Source organism: Periplaneta americana, chromosome 3, assembly GCF_040183065.1.
Source record: "Periplaneta americana isolate PAMFEO1 chromosome 3, P.americana_PAMFEO1_priV1, whole genome shotgun sequence".
In the NCBI taxonomy this organism is placed as follows: Eukaryota; Metazoa; Arthropoda; class Insecta; order Blattodea; family Blattidae; genus Periplaneta; species Periplaneta americana.
In genome coordinates, this window is record NC_091119.1 from 157,036,971 (window position 1) to 157,054,221 (window position 17,251).

General features: G+C 32.2%; 1 protein-coding gene across 6 annotated transcripts in view; it reads left to right on the plus strand.

Annotated features, from left to right (window-relative positions):
- Window positions 1-15,636, plus strand: part of LOC138696751 (ETS homologous factor-like) — a 293,387-nt gene extending 277,751 nt beyond the window's left edge. For 5 of the 6 annotated variants that reach the window (XM_069822117.1, XM_069822116.1, XM_069822119.1 and 2 more), the window contains 5 exons: window positions 507-617; window positions 1,267-1,365; window positions 1,576-1,771; window positions 6,340-6,497; window positions 12,752-15,636. In XM_069822117.1, coding sequence (XP_069678218.1) covers window positions 507-617; window positions 1,267-1,365; window positions 1,576-1,771; window positions 6,340-6,475 — 542 coding nt within the window. In that variant the 3' untranslated portion in view covers window positions 6,476-6,497; window positions 12,752-15,636. The remainder of the gene's footprint in view (window positions 1-506; window positions 618-1,266; window positions 1,366-1,575; window positions 1,772-6,339; window positions 6,498-12,751) is intronic. The other variant, XM_069822118.1, reaches the window with a different exon arrangement.
- The last annotated feature ends 1,615 nt before the right edge of the window (window positions 15,637-17,251 follow it).

The window sequence follows — 17,251 nt, forward strand, 5'->3', positions numbered from 1 at the left end:
TCGAAGCAGTTGGAAGAAATCGGTGTTAATCCAGTTTATTCACTATTATCCAAATCCTCATCGGGAAAACGCGGAACCCTCCAGAAGACATTTTTTTTTTCAGCTACATCCATTTGTTTAGATATGCATGCGATCTCGAGAGATCATTTTCGGTGTAGGTTATAACAGCATACTGTTCGTTCAGTCACTGATGGAACTTCAACTCCTGATAATATGGAGGAATATTTTGTGGCACATTGTGTTTCATGCCTTTGTTAACTTTAAAATCGCATCAAAAACTATATCGTTACATAGGCTATATAAATGTAATTTTGTGTGAAATTAATCTTATTTATTTAAATAAAATATTAAAATAAATAACAATTTATTTTTAATTCCCTGTGTAATTTTGATATTACTGTATTTAGTACACATTTTGAGGTTTTTAGTTACGGTACATATTTTTAAGACCAATATTAAATAAAATCCGGACTGTAGTCATAACATTATTTTTTTGTTTCTTGCAGTGCCACCATTTTCTACAGTTAAACATGAAGAGCTAGATAGTAATTCAACTTTGCTGACTGATCTGAGCTTCACAATACCCATGCGGAACACTGAAAGCCATCATTCCTCAGGTAAATGCTCTCGCTACTCGTTTTTGTGCAGGATGCAGTATTAAAATTATTACTTAGGAATAAAAATATATATTAAATGACTTTCACGTATTAACTTGAACTAAGTTTAAAAATACCTTAGTTGACTAGTTTCGGCTTGGGAGCCATCTTCCTAAGTAATATAGTGTTAAAAGTTGTGTAATCAAGATTTATACAATTATTAATTCAAGAATATTCTAAAGTTATTCTACATTTATTTTATGGCGAAAAATCGTTTCATATAATAAGAGTAAAAATATTTGGTAGTACCAGTAAATATAACGTGAAAGCTAGTGCTTGTCCAGAGTTAAAGTATTTAGAACTTAAAAATTAATTGTGGTATTAATTGTCTGATATTTTAAGTCATTACTATGTAAATCCACATACTAAATGTTGAGAGTATTTAAAATGGTATACTATATTTAAGGGGAGTCTGTATTTCCATATCTTACAATGTTAAATTCCTCAATTTTGGGTAGTTATAAAAAATACAAATATAGAAAAAAAATAGAGCTTATGTAACATACCTTTATGTATGGTATAGGCCTACAACCAGTTAAATAAATTTAAAATTCTACTGAGCGATGATTCAATCTGTAAATGCTGAAGTTTGAGAATTGCTTATTTACAGATGAATCTGAAGATGGAACAAATGTACCACCTCCAAATAGACCTGAAAAGAGAAGACCTGGAAGACCTCGCATGCCAGGACGAAGAGGGAAAAAACCAGGTAACTAAATTTCCACATTTCACATGATAATGGTATATTGAGTACAATATAATAATTAAAAAAAAAAAAGAAACCTGTACATAAATTTTATTTTACAGAGATACTTTAAGGGTCTAATATGTTTTATACTAAGTATTAAATGGCGAGTTCAGCAATATTCGTTTGACTTCCTTAACAGATTACACGTTCATTGTTTCTTTGTTCAAACAGAGAAGAAAACAGGAAGGTTATGGGAGTTCATCAGAGACCTGTTACTGAACCGGGATTACTGCCCAAGTCTAATTTGTTGGGAAAATCATGAGGAAGGAGTTTTCAGATTCGTGCGCAGTGAGAAAGTTGCTCAGCTGTGGGGAACAATCAAAGAAAACCCCAAAATGACATACGAGAAATTAAGTAGGGCTATGAGGTAAGTCATTCTACTGTTACATAAGCATGTTTTGGCTGGTAACTGTTTAATATACTATATAACTTTCACCAGTATTTGCGTTCAGCCTTCATGATTATTTTATTAATAAGACTTACTGTAATGTGTTGTGAACTTCAGGTTGAAATTTGTTACAGGAATGATCAATTAAAATTGCATGCTTGTGTTTTATTGTTCTTACACTATGGTTTGTGTTGTTCTGTGGCATGTATAGTAAATTTATTTGAACATCAATTTGAAGTAACATGTTGGGTGTGGATTTGTTTGTCTTATAAATTCTGATCAAATGTATTTTAATATTTACATAAAACATATCCACTTGATTAGTGAACTGTACTCCAACCAGGAGAAAGTCTCAAGGGAATGAGATGCAGCGGGGTAATGCTATGAATGACTGTTGATGTCATAAGGTCACACACGTGGGTACACGCATCTCCATTGGCTAACTCTCAAAGCACAAACGATAACACTGATACATACATATTTATGCTACTCTAGTTACAAAGTTAGATCACGGTTAATTTCCTGGTATTTTAATCCTTCCATACAGGAAATAACATATGCAGGGGAGCGCATGGTTTTTAAACTGACGTTATAACGGTAATATTATCTATCTACTTCGCTCCAATAGATGACGCAATAGTAAGCACATTCCTTTGACGGTTAATCTCCTGGTTGGAGAACAGTATGATGGATGTGGAAAAAAAAAAAAACAACACACACACACATTAAGTTAATGAAGTGTTCGTAGCTTTGAGCTTCTGTATGTTTCAGTTTCAATTCCATTAACTAGACCTATCCCTTGAGTTGTAATAGGCCTACCGGTATCAATAATATGTATCATTATTACATATTACTGTTCAAGTCTAAGTTATGGTGTGCAGAAATAACAAATTTTTAATGCTTCTCTGAATTTAGATTAGATTAGATTAGATTAGATCTTTATTAGCCGAATAGAATTACAAGCATTCATGGCGTCGTCAGTACACAAGAAAAATGACATAACATACAATATAATACAAAAATAGACTTAATTCTAAATAAATTTAACAGTTTAATATTAAATGACATGCAAAAAAAAAAAAAAAGAGAGAAAAAAAAGGAAAAAAAAAAATATATATATATATATATATATAGGACAAGCTTGATCTTCAGTCTCCACTGTTCTACCTAGTATCTTCTCTTTTTGCTTTCCCCTGTCTTGTCTTCAACTCTGAGTTACCTGAAACATAAATGGTCAAGGGCAGTATCAAGAAACGTTAAACGGTTGCAGAAACGCAAATCAAATCAGTCCCTGATCGCCAATCAGTTGATGTCTGATTTATCTGATTGTTCATTGCGTTGCACAAACGTGAATCTCCAATCAACTTGTCTCAATTTACTAATTGCTGATTTGAGGAAGAAATACATTTGACAACAGCGCTATTTAGCAACCACAGCCAATTTGATGCTCTTTAAAAGTCGCGAATCGAATGCATCAAGTGGTTGGTGACTAGGAAAACAAGTGAATGTGTTGCTGTTTTGTTGCTTTTTGTATAAAGGAAACAGGCGGATTCTATTTGTAGGGCCTATATAGACTACAATATAGTGAAAAAAAAAATGAAGCAAACAAAAAAAAAAACCGTGAGGGGGCTTCTGTTATGGGATTTGCTAAGGGAGTCGACAAGAAATTGGAATATGCATAGCCTCCATAACCCAAAATAATTCCATTTCCCATCTCTCTGTTTACAAATGGAGCTCGCAATCTACTGATTAAAAATATTGTGTTGTCATGTGTAGAACCCTGCCAACGGGCTACAACATTCCAGAATTGCAGTGATGGTGTAGACTACATATTGCCTGTATATTCACAGAAAAGAAACCTTTCCTATTTCGATAAAGTTCGGCATCATTTCAACCAGGTGACTGGATGGCGATGTGAGCAGTCTATACAACCAATATTAGGCTACTCTTGGAAATCCTGACATGGGTGAAAATTCTCTCTGGATTTCAAATCATTCCCTGTTTGAAGTTTGGGGATTTATGAGACCCTGCCATAACAAAGCAATTTCATACGTAACATTCCTAACTACTCGGCAAATAGTTGATTTGTGGACCCTAACAAGATAACCCAAGACCGACTGAAAAATTCCAACAGCATAAAATCTCAGCACTGTTAGAACTTGGTTCATAGGAGAAAGTGGAAGGTTTCGATTTGTCTGTCTGCATTTATTTGTTTCATTTTTTTAAAGTAACAAAACACACGAATCCTCTTTTGCTTAAATTCTCTGTTATTATACATAAAAACAATTAATGTCTATCATGGAAACGCCTTCTTCTTAATATTTTTTTCATTCAGAAATTTCTTCATCAGAAGAATCCATTATGTCGAAAACAATATTGTTACGAAATAGCTATTCACTATATAATTACAGTAACTGCATTATAAACAGAACAACATAAATAGCCTACTTGATCGATGATCAGTGACTTAACCAGCAAGAATCTATTGATCAAATCTGATGGAAGACTGATCTCCGATCAAACACTGATTGTTCTTTCTGCAACAGAAATAGAACTGATGGCCAATCAAACACTCCTTGATTGCCAATCATATTTTGATCGGTGTTTCTGCAACCGGGCCTAAAATTTTAAATTTAGGTATTCATTTGTGCAAAATGGCATATGTGTTAATAAAATGTTCTTTACCTCTTTTTTTTTTTAATTTTCTTACGGTATGTTAAGTTCTTTGATTTTCTGTGGAAGTTTATTATATAAATTGCTGCCTCTATGTGATATGCTGTTAAGACTTCTGGTAAGCCTGTGGTAATTCAGATGTATGTTTTGGGATGTTCTGGTGTTATATCATGATAGGTTGAATTTGTTTTAAAGGAATCTATGTTTTGATGAATAAAGCACACTGTTTCTAAAATATATATGCAGGGTACAGGTAAGATTTTTAGTTCTCTGAAAATTTTTATACTTTCAGTCCGAATAGGAACTTTTTTAATGATTTTGAGTATAGGTGATCATATTAAAAAGATAAAAACGTAGGCCTATACAGCAAATAGGCTATAGTGCGAATAACCTTAAAGAATTTTATTTTCTACTGTCTGATATATGACAACGATTACTATTGAACACATATTTTAATCTATATATTGTAACTAAAATTAAGGTTTTTAGTATCCAGGAGTCAGACAATAATCTTGTCAGAATGTCTGTCTGAACGAAATTACAATGATAAGATTTTAATTATTCATTATTGATTATACCAGTTCCTTTTTAAATCACTAATGGGCTGTTAAAATAGTTCCACTATTAATACAGTAAAGTTAATAAGTTGTTAATTTAACAGATTTAATAATTCATTAGTGTTTATTATTAATCATTATGTCTCTAATACATCATTTTCAAACAAAACAATAATAATAATAATAATAATAATAATAATAATAATAATAATAATAATAATAATAATAAATATTACGATAATTGAACTGGATTCATTAGATTTAAAAGCAAGAAATTAAATCTCATTTTACTCATCAGACATGACAGTAGGCCTAACTGAATTTACAAATGAGTAATATCAGAGAAATTTCTTAAACTAAAAAATATTACCGGTACCTGTTGTATAATGAAATTGGACATAAGATAAATACAACAGAAGAACTAAAGGAATAGATACTTTAAAAATACATTACTGGTAGCATTTTTAAGAATCAGTTGCATAACATTCATTTTAGACCCATATTGAGTGAATTCTTGAATACAGGAAAGTCTGATAACTACTAAATTGAGCAACCAAGAGTCTTCAGGATGAATATAGTATATTGTTTGGTTGATAGTCTTCCAATATACCAGTGCTGTAAAACTGTGATAAGATGGACGATGAGACAAATTAAATATTGACCCAATTTAAAGAGAACAGATTATTTGATAATGGGAATATGAAAGTTTTAGACAATCCAATACACATACGGTACAAGAATCTTTAAAGAAAGTATCAGCATAATTCATCATGGGTTGATGGAAAAGGGGGAAAATTCCTCTATTGTGAAAATATAATTATGGCTGTGAGTTAGGAACACAGTTCTACTGGGAAAAATGATATTTGGAACTACATTACCAGAATAACAACTACCGGTACCAAATGATATTCGTATAAGGAAAGCACGAACTCATTGTGTAAATCTTAAACTTAAGCACAGTTCTGTGAAGATCTAAAATAATAGTTAAGTCTGCAAGAAATAAATGAGAGCTACGAAATATATGTATATTTAATGAAAAGACTTTGTCGTCGCATTTAAACATAAAACGATTTCTTTCCTTTTATAATGTGCCAGGACAGAGAAAACATAAGTTGCACAAATGCATATGAAAACGACAAAAATTTAAAGATCAAAGACAAATAATTTGCAATAAAACATTTTTACAATTTAAGTACCGGTACATGCACTTTCAACACATATGAAAGCTGCAATGTCCCAGTACTATTTAGCTCAGATATAAATATGTATATTGTGATGTTTGTCCAGTAGCGATATGGTCGCAATTCTTATTTCTAGGAATTACTATGCTACTCGAATTCTCGAACCTGGTCCCAAAACAGGCCGATACCCCAAGAAGTTGGTTTATAAGTTTGGTCCTGCAGCCCAGGGCTGGCGCCTCCCTGCCAAAAGTAACCTCTTGCAGATGCAATGATGGAAAAAGAAACTTAAGCCAGGTGCCGATTTTGTCTGAGTCTCAAGTTTGCTTGCTGAGTGCTAAAGGCTGGCTTACATTTTGCTGTTTCTATTCACTGCATATCATGTATGTGCGAGTAGGATCACTTAGTTATTGTCCGCAGTGATAATTTTACTTGTATCTGAGATTTAATATCTTCAACATTTTGGAACTTTTTATAGGTTCCATCTTCAGAATGATGTTACCCAATAAGTAGACGAGTCTTATGTGTGGCTACTCCTGAGAACTAAATTTTTCCTATTTTCATATATTTGCCCTTTAGCAAGTGGCTATAGGTTCAGTTTGACTGAAAAATGATTTTTCGAAATGTTTAGCAAAGAAATAGACTATAATTATCGATAGAGTAGAACCCATGACAACATCAACTGTTTCTCGAAATTAATTACCATTGAGCAAATAGAGTGAAAGCTAACATAATTTCACCATATGATGATCAAATGCAGCGACATAGCCAGAAATTTGAGAGAAGAGCGTGCAAATTTTGGGAACATCACTTTACAAATTTGTCTATAACTTACATGGAGCATATTTAAAAGACAATAATCATTAGTATGTGTCCGTTTATCTATCAAGATGTGATCTATTTGGTTGTGTGACAATCCAGCTGGAGAAGTCCAAGTATACTGTATTTATGTATATCCTTGTGGGAAAATGTTGTACTTTTGACATTAAATTTTTTGATGTCGCAAAGTTGACAAACGTAACTCCATTGTCATTACTAGTTACAGGTAGGCTCTTTTTTCCAATAGTCGGTTTAAAAATATCCTCCCATCCTACTTTAGAATTGAAATCCCCAATAAAATTTTCATGTGATATTTAGATAACTGATCAAAAGTATATTCCAATTCTTTATAGAAGCTATCCTTTATATGGTCGTTTTTCTCTTCTTTAGGGGTGTGAGTGTTTATAACTACGATATCGCACCATCTACCCTTAATTTCTAAATACGATAATATATCACTGATAAATTCGACTTTTTGAATAAACAGATGCTGATCTTAAATAAATCTAGTTATTGTGTTGAGAATGGAAGCTTCATAATTTCTTTGAAAATCGTCGGTCAATTTAAAAAACAATCTGTCAACAGAAATATAAAGGATTTATTATTCTAAATATTGGTCATTGTCTGTAGAAACAGTCAAAACAATTTTCTTCTTTCAGTGCCAAATATAATTTTTGAATATTTACTGAAAAATGGGGGGTTGGGGGGCTTCAGCCCTGTGATCCCTCCTCCCCTGCCTAAGTCACTATCGAATGCTTTATAAATAGGGGAATCATATCAAAACTAAGCAAAATATTAGACTGTTGTATTTTGACTTAAATGGAAGATTGGACATTTTTATATGATATAGTAATTTCCAACATGTACTGTACCTCAAGCATATCTGGAAGATGTTTATCTATACAGTAAATTCAGGTTCTTAAAGAATGTGTAACAGTGTTGGTTGTACCGGTACTCTCTTCTGTCAAGCATAATGAACTGGAAGTAGGCAACAATACCAGTTCTTGAGTGATATGGCCCTGTAGATGGAACCTATAAATATGACGAAATATCGGAGATATTAAATCTCAACAGATGGTTACTCAGTATTTACTTCATAATAATGCACTTATTAATGAAAGAAGAACTTAGAAGAAACATAAAGATGACTGATACAAATTATCTTTCTCCTGTTAACAAAAACTTGAGTGGAAAAATAAAGTGAATTTTTCTTCCTACACAACACAACAATTATTTTCCAATATCTTATTGACTACCTACAACGAAAACAAGGAACCAGCTTTCAAAATTCGCTTGTCAATTTCTTCAGGTATGGAAACAAAAACTGCCGAAACATCATAAACAATACAGATTATATTATTTATTAGTTTAGGTAAAGTGTGTAATTTTGTATTTAATAAAAAAAATGCTATTAATTTATGCATCCACCAAATTTTATATTTAACTTATACTGATTATGTAATTTAACTTGTCTCTGGGCCATTAATTACGATTCTAGTCCATGCCATTGCTTCATGTAAAAACAGAAGGACTCAGTGATTGTTTATAGTTATCTACATCTCGAACGATTGAAGGCAGTCTTTCGTGCAGTACTTTGGGCAAAGAAAAGGTCGTCGAAATGCAATATTTCGGAAAAGGAAAAGTCGTCAAATACTGCGTGAAGAGTATCACTTCACACTACTACCGTATGTAAAAAATTACGTAAAGATATTTGATAGAGGCAGCATGTTTTATCTGAAGACACTGTATCTGCATTTTGCAACAATAACTGGTGATTACAAAAAACTCAATGTTCGTACATTTCTTAGTCATTACGGACCGTATTCATAGACATTTTTAGCGCGGGCTTCCGGTGGATGATCAGCGTTTTTCGTATTCATAAACCAGTGTTAGCGATAGGATATGATTTGAATTCTGTACTAGTAACCAGTGGATAGCCAGGGCTAGCTTAGTACGCTCGTAGCACGTGCTGCGAAATGTCTATGAATAGCACCCTCAAAGTTTACATAAGGATGAGTGAGGGAGAAGAAAACTACCGCGATATGCTTTAAAATGCAATGAAACCTTCAAAACTAAACTGATACAGTATGCAGAGTTCTTAAAAACTGTCTTGTCTAGCCTTATTCATATATATGGTTAGAGCTAGATCTTGTGTCCAGGATATTTTCAAGAAATGTGACAGTTGCACAAATACAGAGGACTCTCATATCGAGAGACTTTTATGAAACAGAATGAATAGAGACCAGAGTCAGAACTCTCATTCTGATGATTCAGTAATCATGCCAGGGAAACAATATCAATAACATGGTAAATGAGATCCACTGTATAATAATATTGCCAAAAACGTTTATTTACATAAATTAATATTGGAAAAGTTTGTAAAATTATTAAATTTGTCATATAAAGCTTTGCGTCACATCTCACACTAAGGTTAAAATGTGATATATAAAGTTTGGTAAAGTCAAGGCTCTTGACCTGCTTCATATTAAGTAAACATTACCCCCTTCCACTAGCTAAAACTCTACCTGCTGGGAAGAGCTCTCCACACCCCTTAGCCAAAACATCAGTGAATGGACAGTACAGCCGATAGGAACTGAATATACATCGTCACTACTATCTGTCCTGATACAGCTACTTTATCCGAACCTTAGTGATATTCCATTTTGAATCTTGTGTACACTACTTTTAACACTTGAATATAATTAATTGATTAACTAGTGGACTTACTCGTGTTAATTATGTAAGATTTGTCCTGCTTACAGCTGTTTCAGTGCTTCACGCACCATCCTCAGAGCCTTCATGGCTAGTAGGCTCTGAGGATGGTGCGTGAAGCACTGAAACAGCTGTAAACCGGACAAATCTTACATAATTAACACGAGTAAGTCCACTAGTTAATCAATTAATTACTTAGTGATATATTAGTGTTACAATGAAATACATTCTTTTTAATTGGTAAGACCTCTTGCTTGGCTTCCGGATTCATACCTTCCTGTCTCGCATGCAGGCTACATTACAGTGCTCCATATGACGCTCTTGTGAATGTTATGCATGGCTTAAAACTGTATTTATTTATAAAACTGAGGCGCTTTTAAATGTGATTTATGGAACATGATATAAAGTTGTATGTACAATGGTGGACAGTTTGAGGTTTATGAAACTGTTCCTTTAAGTTATCCCTTGTCCGCATACTGGGACAGATATGGCACATACCGGTTTTATATTCATATAACTTATAATATAAGCATAAAATATTTCAAACTGCATACTGGGGACAGATATGGCACTGTGAAGAATAAATGGATTTGACCATATGTGACATCAGTTGAGAAAGAGAGAACTACTTAACTTATTTGAATATAAAACCGGTGTGTGCAAAACTGTTCCATGCAGTAAGGATTAATTCTCTTCATGGACGCTCATAAATTAAAGAATATCTATATTATGTAGTATACAGTACTATGATATTTTACCTTAATTACTTACGAATATTGTGAATAGCAATATAATATGTAACATAGGCCTACATATTATGTTTCTTGAATACCCAAAATTATTTACATAGATGAATATAATATACTCATCCAAGTTAATTAGCTAATACTAAGCAAAATACAGAGTGGAAGTGATATAACTGCGCTGATTGAAGGGTGCAATAGAATATATTAAAATAAATAACAATCTATGATGCATTTTGTGCTTAAGTGCATTGTTAATTAAAAAATTAGGCTGAAAGCCTGCATTTTAAAACGCCTTTGCAGAACGAAAAGTTACATTTTTGTTCGGATCAAATTTCTGCACATTTAAAGGACAAAACTAAAATTCTTTCAATCATTCATTATCATAATACACTTCTCTCTTAAATTGATTGAGCATATTAAGAATTAAATCAATGGCTTTCCCAAAACACTCTATAAAATGTTTTATATAAAACTATTTCGAAAAATAACCAAAAACGAGCAAATATTGAATTAAACTTTTATGTTTTGAATATATCAAAGAATAATCACCTAAAATTAATGCCATTACTTACTGTTCAGCCTATACACACACACACACACACACACACACACACACATGATGTATAAGTGCGTATTTAAAGAAGACTAGCCAAATTCACTTACTAAAAATTTATAGCTATTTGTTTTCTCGCTGTTCTTATATTACACGTGTTAAATTTATGTCACGTACACATCTATTAAAATCGAAGTGTTCCTTAAATCTTCATGACTGTTCACAGAGCTCATTTATCCATTTTTACATTTTTTGTACGATTTACAAAATGTAAATATATATTGTGATAAAATTACCCGAATTGTATATTTTTATTCATTAAAGAACTTCTGGATTGTGTGAAAATTACTGTATACATGCATTACGGAAAGAAGCATTTAATTTCCAAGATCTGTTTTGTGTTGTGAAAGTAACTCATTTATGAATAAAGATCATCTTTTTAAGTGTGTGTGCGAAGTTAAAGGACTGTCCACAGAATTTAACATTATTGTATTGGGAAACAAGAAGGCAAATGACATTGTATCAAATGCCTGAACATTAAATAAATAAATAATAATAATTTAAAACATAAAATTACTTAGTCATACATTAAAAAGTGTTAAAATTTTAAAAAAAGGTATATACCTTCGACAGACGGCCTGTTTCGATGTTATGTCCCGTCTTCTTCAGTGTCTCCTGAACTACTGGTGATCTTGAATTCTGCGATGTGTATTTGTCGATGGTAGGGGTGGGGGTGAGTTGCTCTTATGGTGGGGCCTGGTTGTTTGTGTGTTATGACGTATCATGACGTCGAATAATGTGTGGGTATTGAACTGTAATTGTGTGTTAAGTATATGTTGTGGGTATGTTATTGTATGTTTATATATTTCGTATTATTCTAGGATGTTTAAATGTGAACTTTTTGGTGCGATGTGTAAAATTTCCATATCTGTTTCTATATTATTGTAGTCATGATTATTGTTGATAATGTGGTCTGCATAATTTGATGTGATGTAGGGTTTGGTTATAGCTTTAATATGTTCATTATATCTTGTGTGAAAGGATCTTCCTGTCTGTCCTATATAATATAATGAGCATATTAAAGCTATAACCAAACCCTACATCAAATTATGCAGACCACATTATCAACAATAATCATGACTACAATAATATAGAAACAGATATGGAAATTTTACACATCGCACCAAAAAGTTCACATTTAAACATCCTAGAACAATACGAAATATATAAACATACAATAACATACCCACAACATATACTTAACACACAATTACAGTTCAATACCCACACATTATTCGACGTCATGATACGTCATAACACACAAACAACCAGCCCCCACCATAAGAGCAACACACCCCCACCCCTACCATAGACAAATGCACATTGCAGAATTCAAGATCACCAGTAGTTCAGGAGACACTGAAGAAGACGTGACGTAACGTCGAAACGGGCCATCTGTCGAAGGTTTAAATTTTAACACTTTTTAATGTATGACTAAGTAATTTTATGTTTTTAACAAACAAAGTGTTAACGTGAACTTTAATCAATGAATAATAATTTCGAACCATGTTGACCAATGAGCTATTACAATGATAACTTTTAATTTATGATAATTTTCTCCAGGGTAGATATATGTATTTTCTATCTGACATTTTAGTTAACTTTGAGTAGATATTTCAGGATTACTGCAAAGTGATATACATTACTCTCATTGTTGACAGGTATTATTACAAGAGCAAAGTGCTGCAGCCTGTTTTGGGTCGAAGATTAGTATACAAGTTTGGACCCTCAGCAACAGGATGGCGAACACCAAATCCAAACTTCAGGCTGTAAGGGCTGGAATAACACTGGTTGTGTGCCCATTTAAACAAGATAATGGGCAGCACTGAAAAATTATCTGTGATTAAAACTTGGCTCGAAAACCAAGTTTGCTAAGAGTGGACGCGAAGCAGGATACAGTAGATGAATATTGTTATGGTTTTGGTCCTGCATGTAAGGAAGCGCTGGAAGTTTTTACATGGCAGTATTGTGCGCTTTGTGCTAACATCTGTATTGGTGGCTGAAAGAGACAATCTGTTTCAAAGTAATAGTGTAATATTAATAATAATAATATATTTTTTTGCTACAAATGATTGTCTAATGCATTGTACTGATAATAATGCCTTTGAAACAGAGAGAAGAGCTGAATTGTCAGCATATCAGTCATTAGTACAAATGATTTTAAATTGTGGATTTGTATGAAGTATTCTCAGGTCACTGATTAGTCAGTAGTAAACAGTCATCAGTCATCACAGTTATCAAGTCAGAAAGTATATTACCGTATTATGTCTATAGATGTATATCGATACATAAACGAATAATCAAAAATAAAATATGTGTAAAAATATTAATTCAGGGAAAACTTTGTGCAACAGAATAAAATTTTTCGCAACAAACACTTGTTAAAAAATCTTACGAAAATATATATTACTAAACAGCACCAATTCAATAATAAAAAAGTTCTAAATTGTTAAAAATTCTTCCATACTTAATTTTCTTTTGCTATAGATAACATGGAAATGACGATTATTCACTGTTTTCGTTACCCTGTTAACTTACAATATATTCTGATAACAGCAGTTCATTTAAATGTCTTATTCATGACATTAATAAAAATATTAACTTTATCTTTTTTATTCTTCGGTATTACGTGTCATTATTAGTGGACGTAAGAAATTTAAATTGGGGAAAAATTAAATTGAAGTATTTTTTCCTCCAAATCGAGATATTTTATTATTTTAATTTAACATTATTTTTTAACTGCCGTACTTAAAAGTAGCGGAAGGTTAAAACGAAATTAAATCTAGTATGTTTAGACTTTTGCATTCCACATTGTTCAGAAGGTTGTAATACATACCACAAAGAAATACAAAATGTTTTCTTTCCATTATATCAGGGATTCTTAACCTTTGGGGTCGCTCTGACTTTTGGGATGGGCCGTTGTAACTTCCCGGAAAAAAAAAAAAAATAAATTAGAAACGTGTTGATTAAAGTACCTCATTTAAAATCATGAATCTTTTCAGAACCAATTCTTTTTACGAATAATAATAAAATACGATAGTGTCTGTCTATGTAATAATAATTTGTTTCTTCACTTATTTATACGGTATTATTACGTTAGCATTTTTTTTTTTTACTTCAAAATAGACCCATATGTTGCGCAAGTAGATAGCGTAGTTGACTCTGGGTCTTAGTCAAAGAAAGGTTAAGAACTCCTGCATTATATCAACAAAATATTTCATTTAACCCATACTGTAAGATGGTCAAAGAATATTTTCATCTTTCTTGTAATCACGAAAAGATATAAAATGATTATGTATGTTATATTAGCAAATATCTTTCAAAATATTTTTTTAATGTTATCACTACTTATCAGTATTGTTAGTTTGACTTTTCTTTCTTCCTTAACAATGGTGTGCAAATTGAATTCACATATAAGAGCATTGGAAATAGGGCCTGTCTAGATTCTGAAGTTTAAAATAACGTATTTTATTATTCTAATATTGCAAAATTATATTTCAAATAATGTGCAAACTTTTACACCAAAAATAGCTAAGAAAAGTAAATTTATTACTTAATCTTCCTTTCGGTATCACAAAAGACCTTTTTTAATAGCTAGAGAGCTTCATTTTCTTTCACATACTGGCTCGTCATTGTCAGCTAAAATGTATTTTGCATCACCCCTGTTAAGTTTTCATTTAATTCAGATGCAAAACTTTATGCATTATTTTTTCATTCGTAAGCTATTTGTCCTTCTCTCTTCTGTAAAAGTAGATTATAATTAGTCTACAAGAAGTAATGTTAACAGCATGACTTATAGTACAATACACAAAAGTATGGTACAGAATAAATAATAATAATCCAAGCATACGTATCACCTATGTAAAATAGACCAGTTATTGTGGATGCAGGTTTGTACACCATTGTATTATGTAAATGTTACATCTCATGTAGATAAAAAGACTGGATTTAGCTTATAAGCTTACTAGAAACCATACATATGTTCTCCTATAAAATTCTCAATTAAACAAATTCGGTACGAATCTGCATAAATTAAGATATATTTCCACTATGAAACTTAGTTACCAGTATGGTACATTTCCATGTTAGCAGTTCACAAAGTGTAAACAACCTACCATCTTCCATAACTCAGAGCATTTGACCATCATATGGGTTAATTCCAACTTTTTATTTGCAATTTTGTTCCAATCTGTATATATTATTTTTTATACTTGTGCATCAAATGTGGCAATATTTCAAGCAAGATGCTGTATGTCAAAACTATTATTTGTTATTGCTTAAAAGTAATGTACACGTACGTATTACCAATAAGTTTATGTCTGTACATATAATGTACTTGTATGTTGATCGTATTTTTGTCTTTGAGGAACACTTCGTGGCGCTATGCTAATTGAAATGGTGATAAGACATATGTATACATATTATATACTCTTATTTTATGGATAAATAGTAAAATGACAAATGACTGTTCCTAATAATTATAAAATTTGCTAGAGTCATCTGGCTTTTATTTATTTGTTACATAATAAATACAAGTACACTTTTATTGTTTCTACTCAATGTATATGATGTAAATACAAGATGATTTTATCTTGAACCTTATTTTCCCTACATTTATTGTACTTACTGCCATTACCATTTTTATCCAAACTCTTATAATATTAAAGTCCGGATGTTTAGGAATTTAACTCTTAAAATAGGTAGGCAATAAAACCAATTAAGAATATGAACAAGGCTCTGTAAATTAAAAAAAAAAAAAAACACGATAAGCGGACAAAAAGGAGAGAAAATTCAGAAAGGAATAGCTGCTCTATTATAAGGGATACCATTTAGTTACATCCACGTAATTAAATTTTTTTGTTATTTACAAAAAACAATATTTCTGTATAATTATTGTCCGTGCAAACTTACCTAGGCAGCAGGGTTCCCTAGTGCTCTCTCAGTGCCCCGTAGCTATCTACTTGCTACCTAACCATTGCTGCAACAGTTGTACCGTACATACAGTTACAAAAATATCATTCAGTATTTATTTTCATTGCATTCCGTTGTATATGGTAGGTGAAAATGTATGGATTCACAAAATAAATATAAATAAATTACATTCTTCTTCGTCTTGTACAATACAGTACCGGTATAATCACAACTCCAATTATTACAATTCGTATCTGACCGTGAACTACTGATAGTACACGATACATAAAGTCTTTCAAGGGAGGTTTAATGGGCTTGAACCCCCCCTCCCCCTTGAAATCTAAAATAAAATTACGTATATTTCATTACATTTTATTGTTTCCATGTATTTTCTGTTATGGTAAGTGTCTTAGCTATCATATGCAAATAACTATTCACTATATATATATATAACTATTGTGTAAGTGTAATAATGACACAAGCATGTTTTATTATACAAAATTAAACACACGTTAAAATTTTTGGATGGTGTGAAAAAAAATTATGTTTCAAAGATTTTTATAAAGATATTCATGAATATGTTCTATTAGAACATAGTCTAGTTCAGGAGGCGAGACCCCTGGCATGTGAGTTGCGCAAGAAGGGAAAGGTTAGACGATCAGAAAAAGAGTTCGGCATGTAAGTGGTGACAGTCGTTATTATTACACGAATCTACCAGCACAGAAGTTTAGCTCAGACTAAAAACATCTTTCCCCTCCATACCCAGTGGTGATATAGACATGGTGCATGATAGGGTCACAATATAGGTCTTTTCTTGTTTACTATATAATAATAAATATACTGCAACATAATAATAAAATAATACATAACTGTAAGTAGGCCTACAACAAACTCTTCAATCACACTAAGCAAGCAAATGTATTTTACCCATCACGTAGACCGTCCTCCGCTCTCCTTCCTCTCTTCCTCTAGAAGCAACCTCTCTACTCCCAGCACGTCCAGATAGGTTTCGCAGATAATAAGTTTTCTCTTTTTTTGTCTTTAACTGAATTGTGTATTTATTCATTTATACAATTAACAAATAAACTTTCAGTTACTTTTAAAAGGCGAAAGTAAACACTTATTCTTAAAATAGGAAGTAAGACCTTAAAGGCCACCGGCATAGCTCAGTCGGCTAAGGCACTTGCCTGCCGATCCAGAGTTACACTTGGGCTGATTACCTGGTTGGGTTTTTTCCTAGGTTTTCCCCA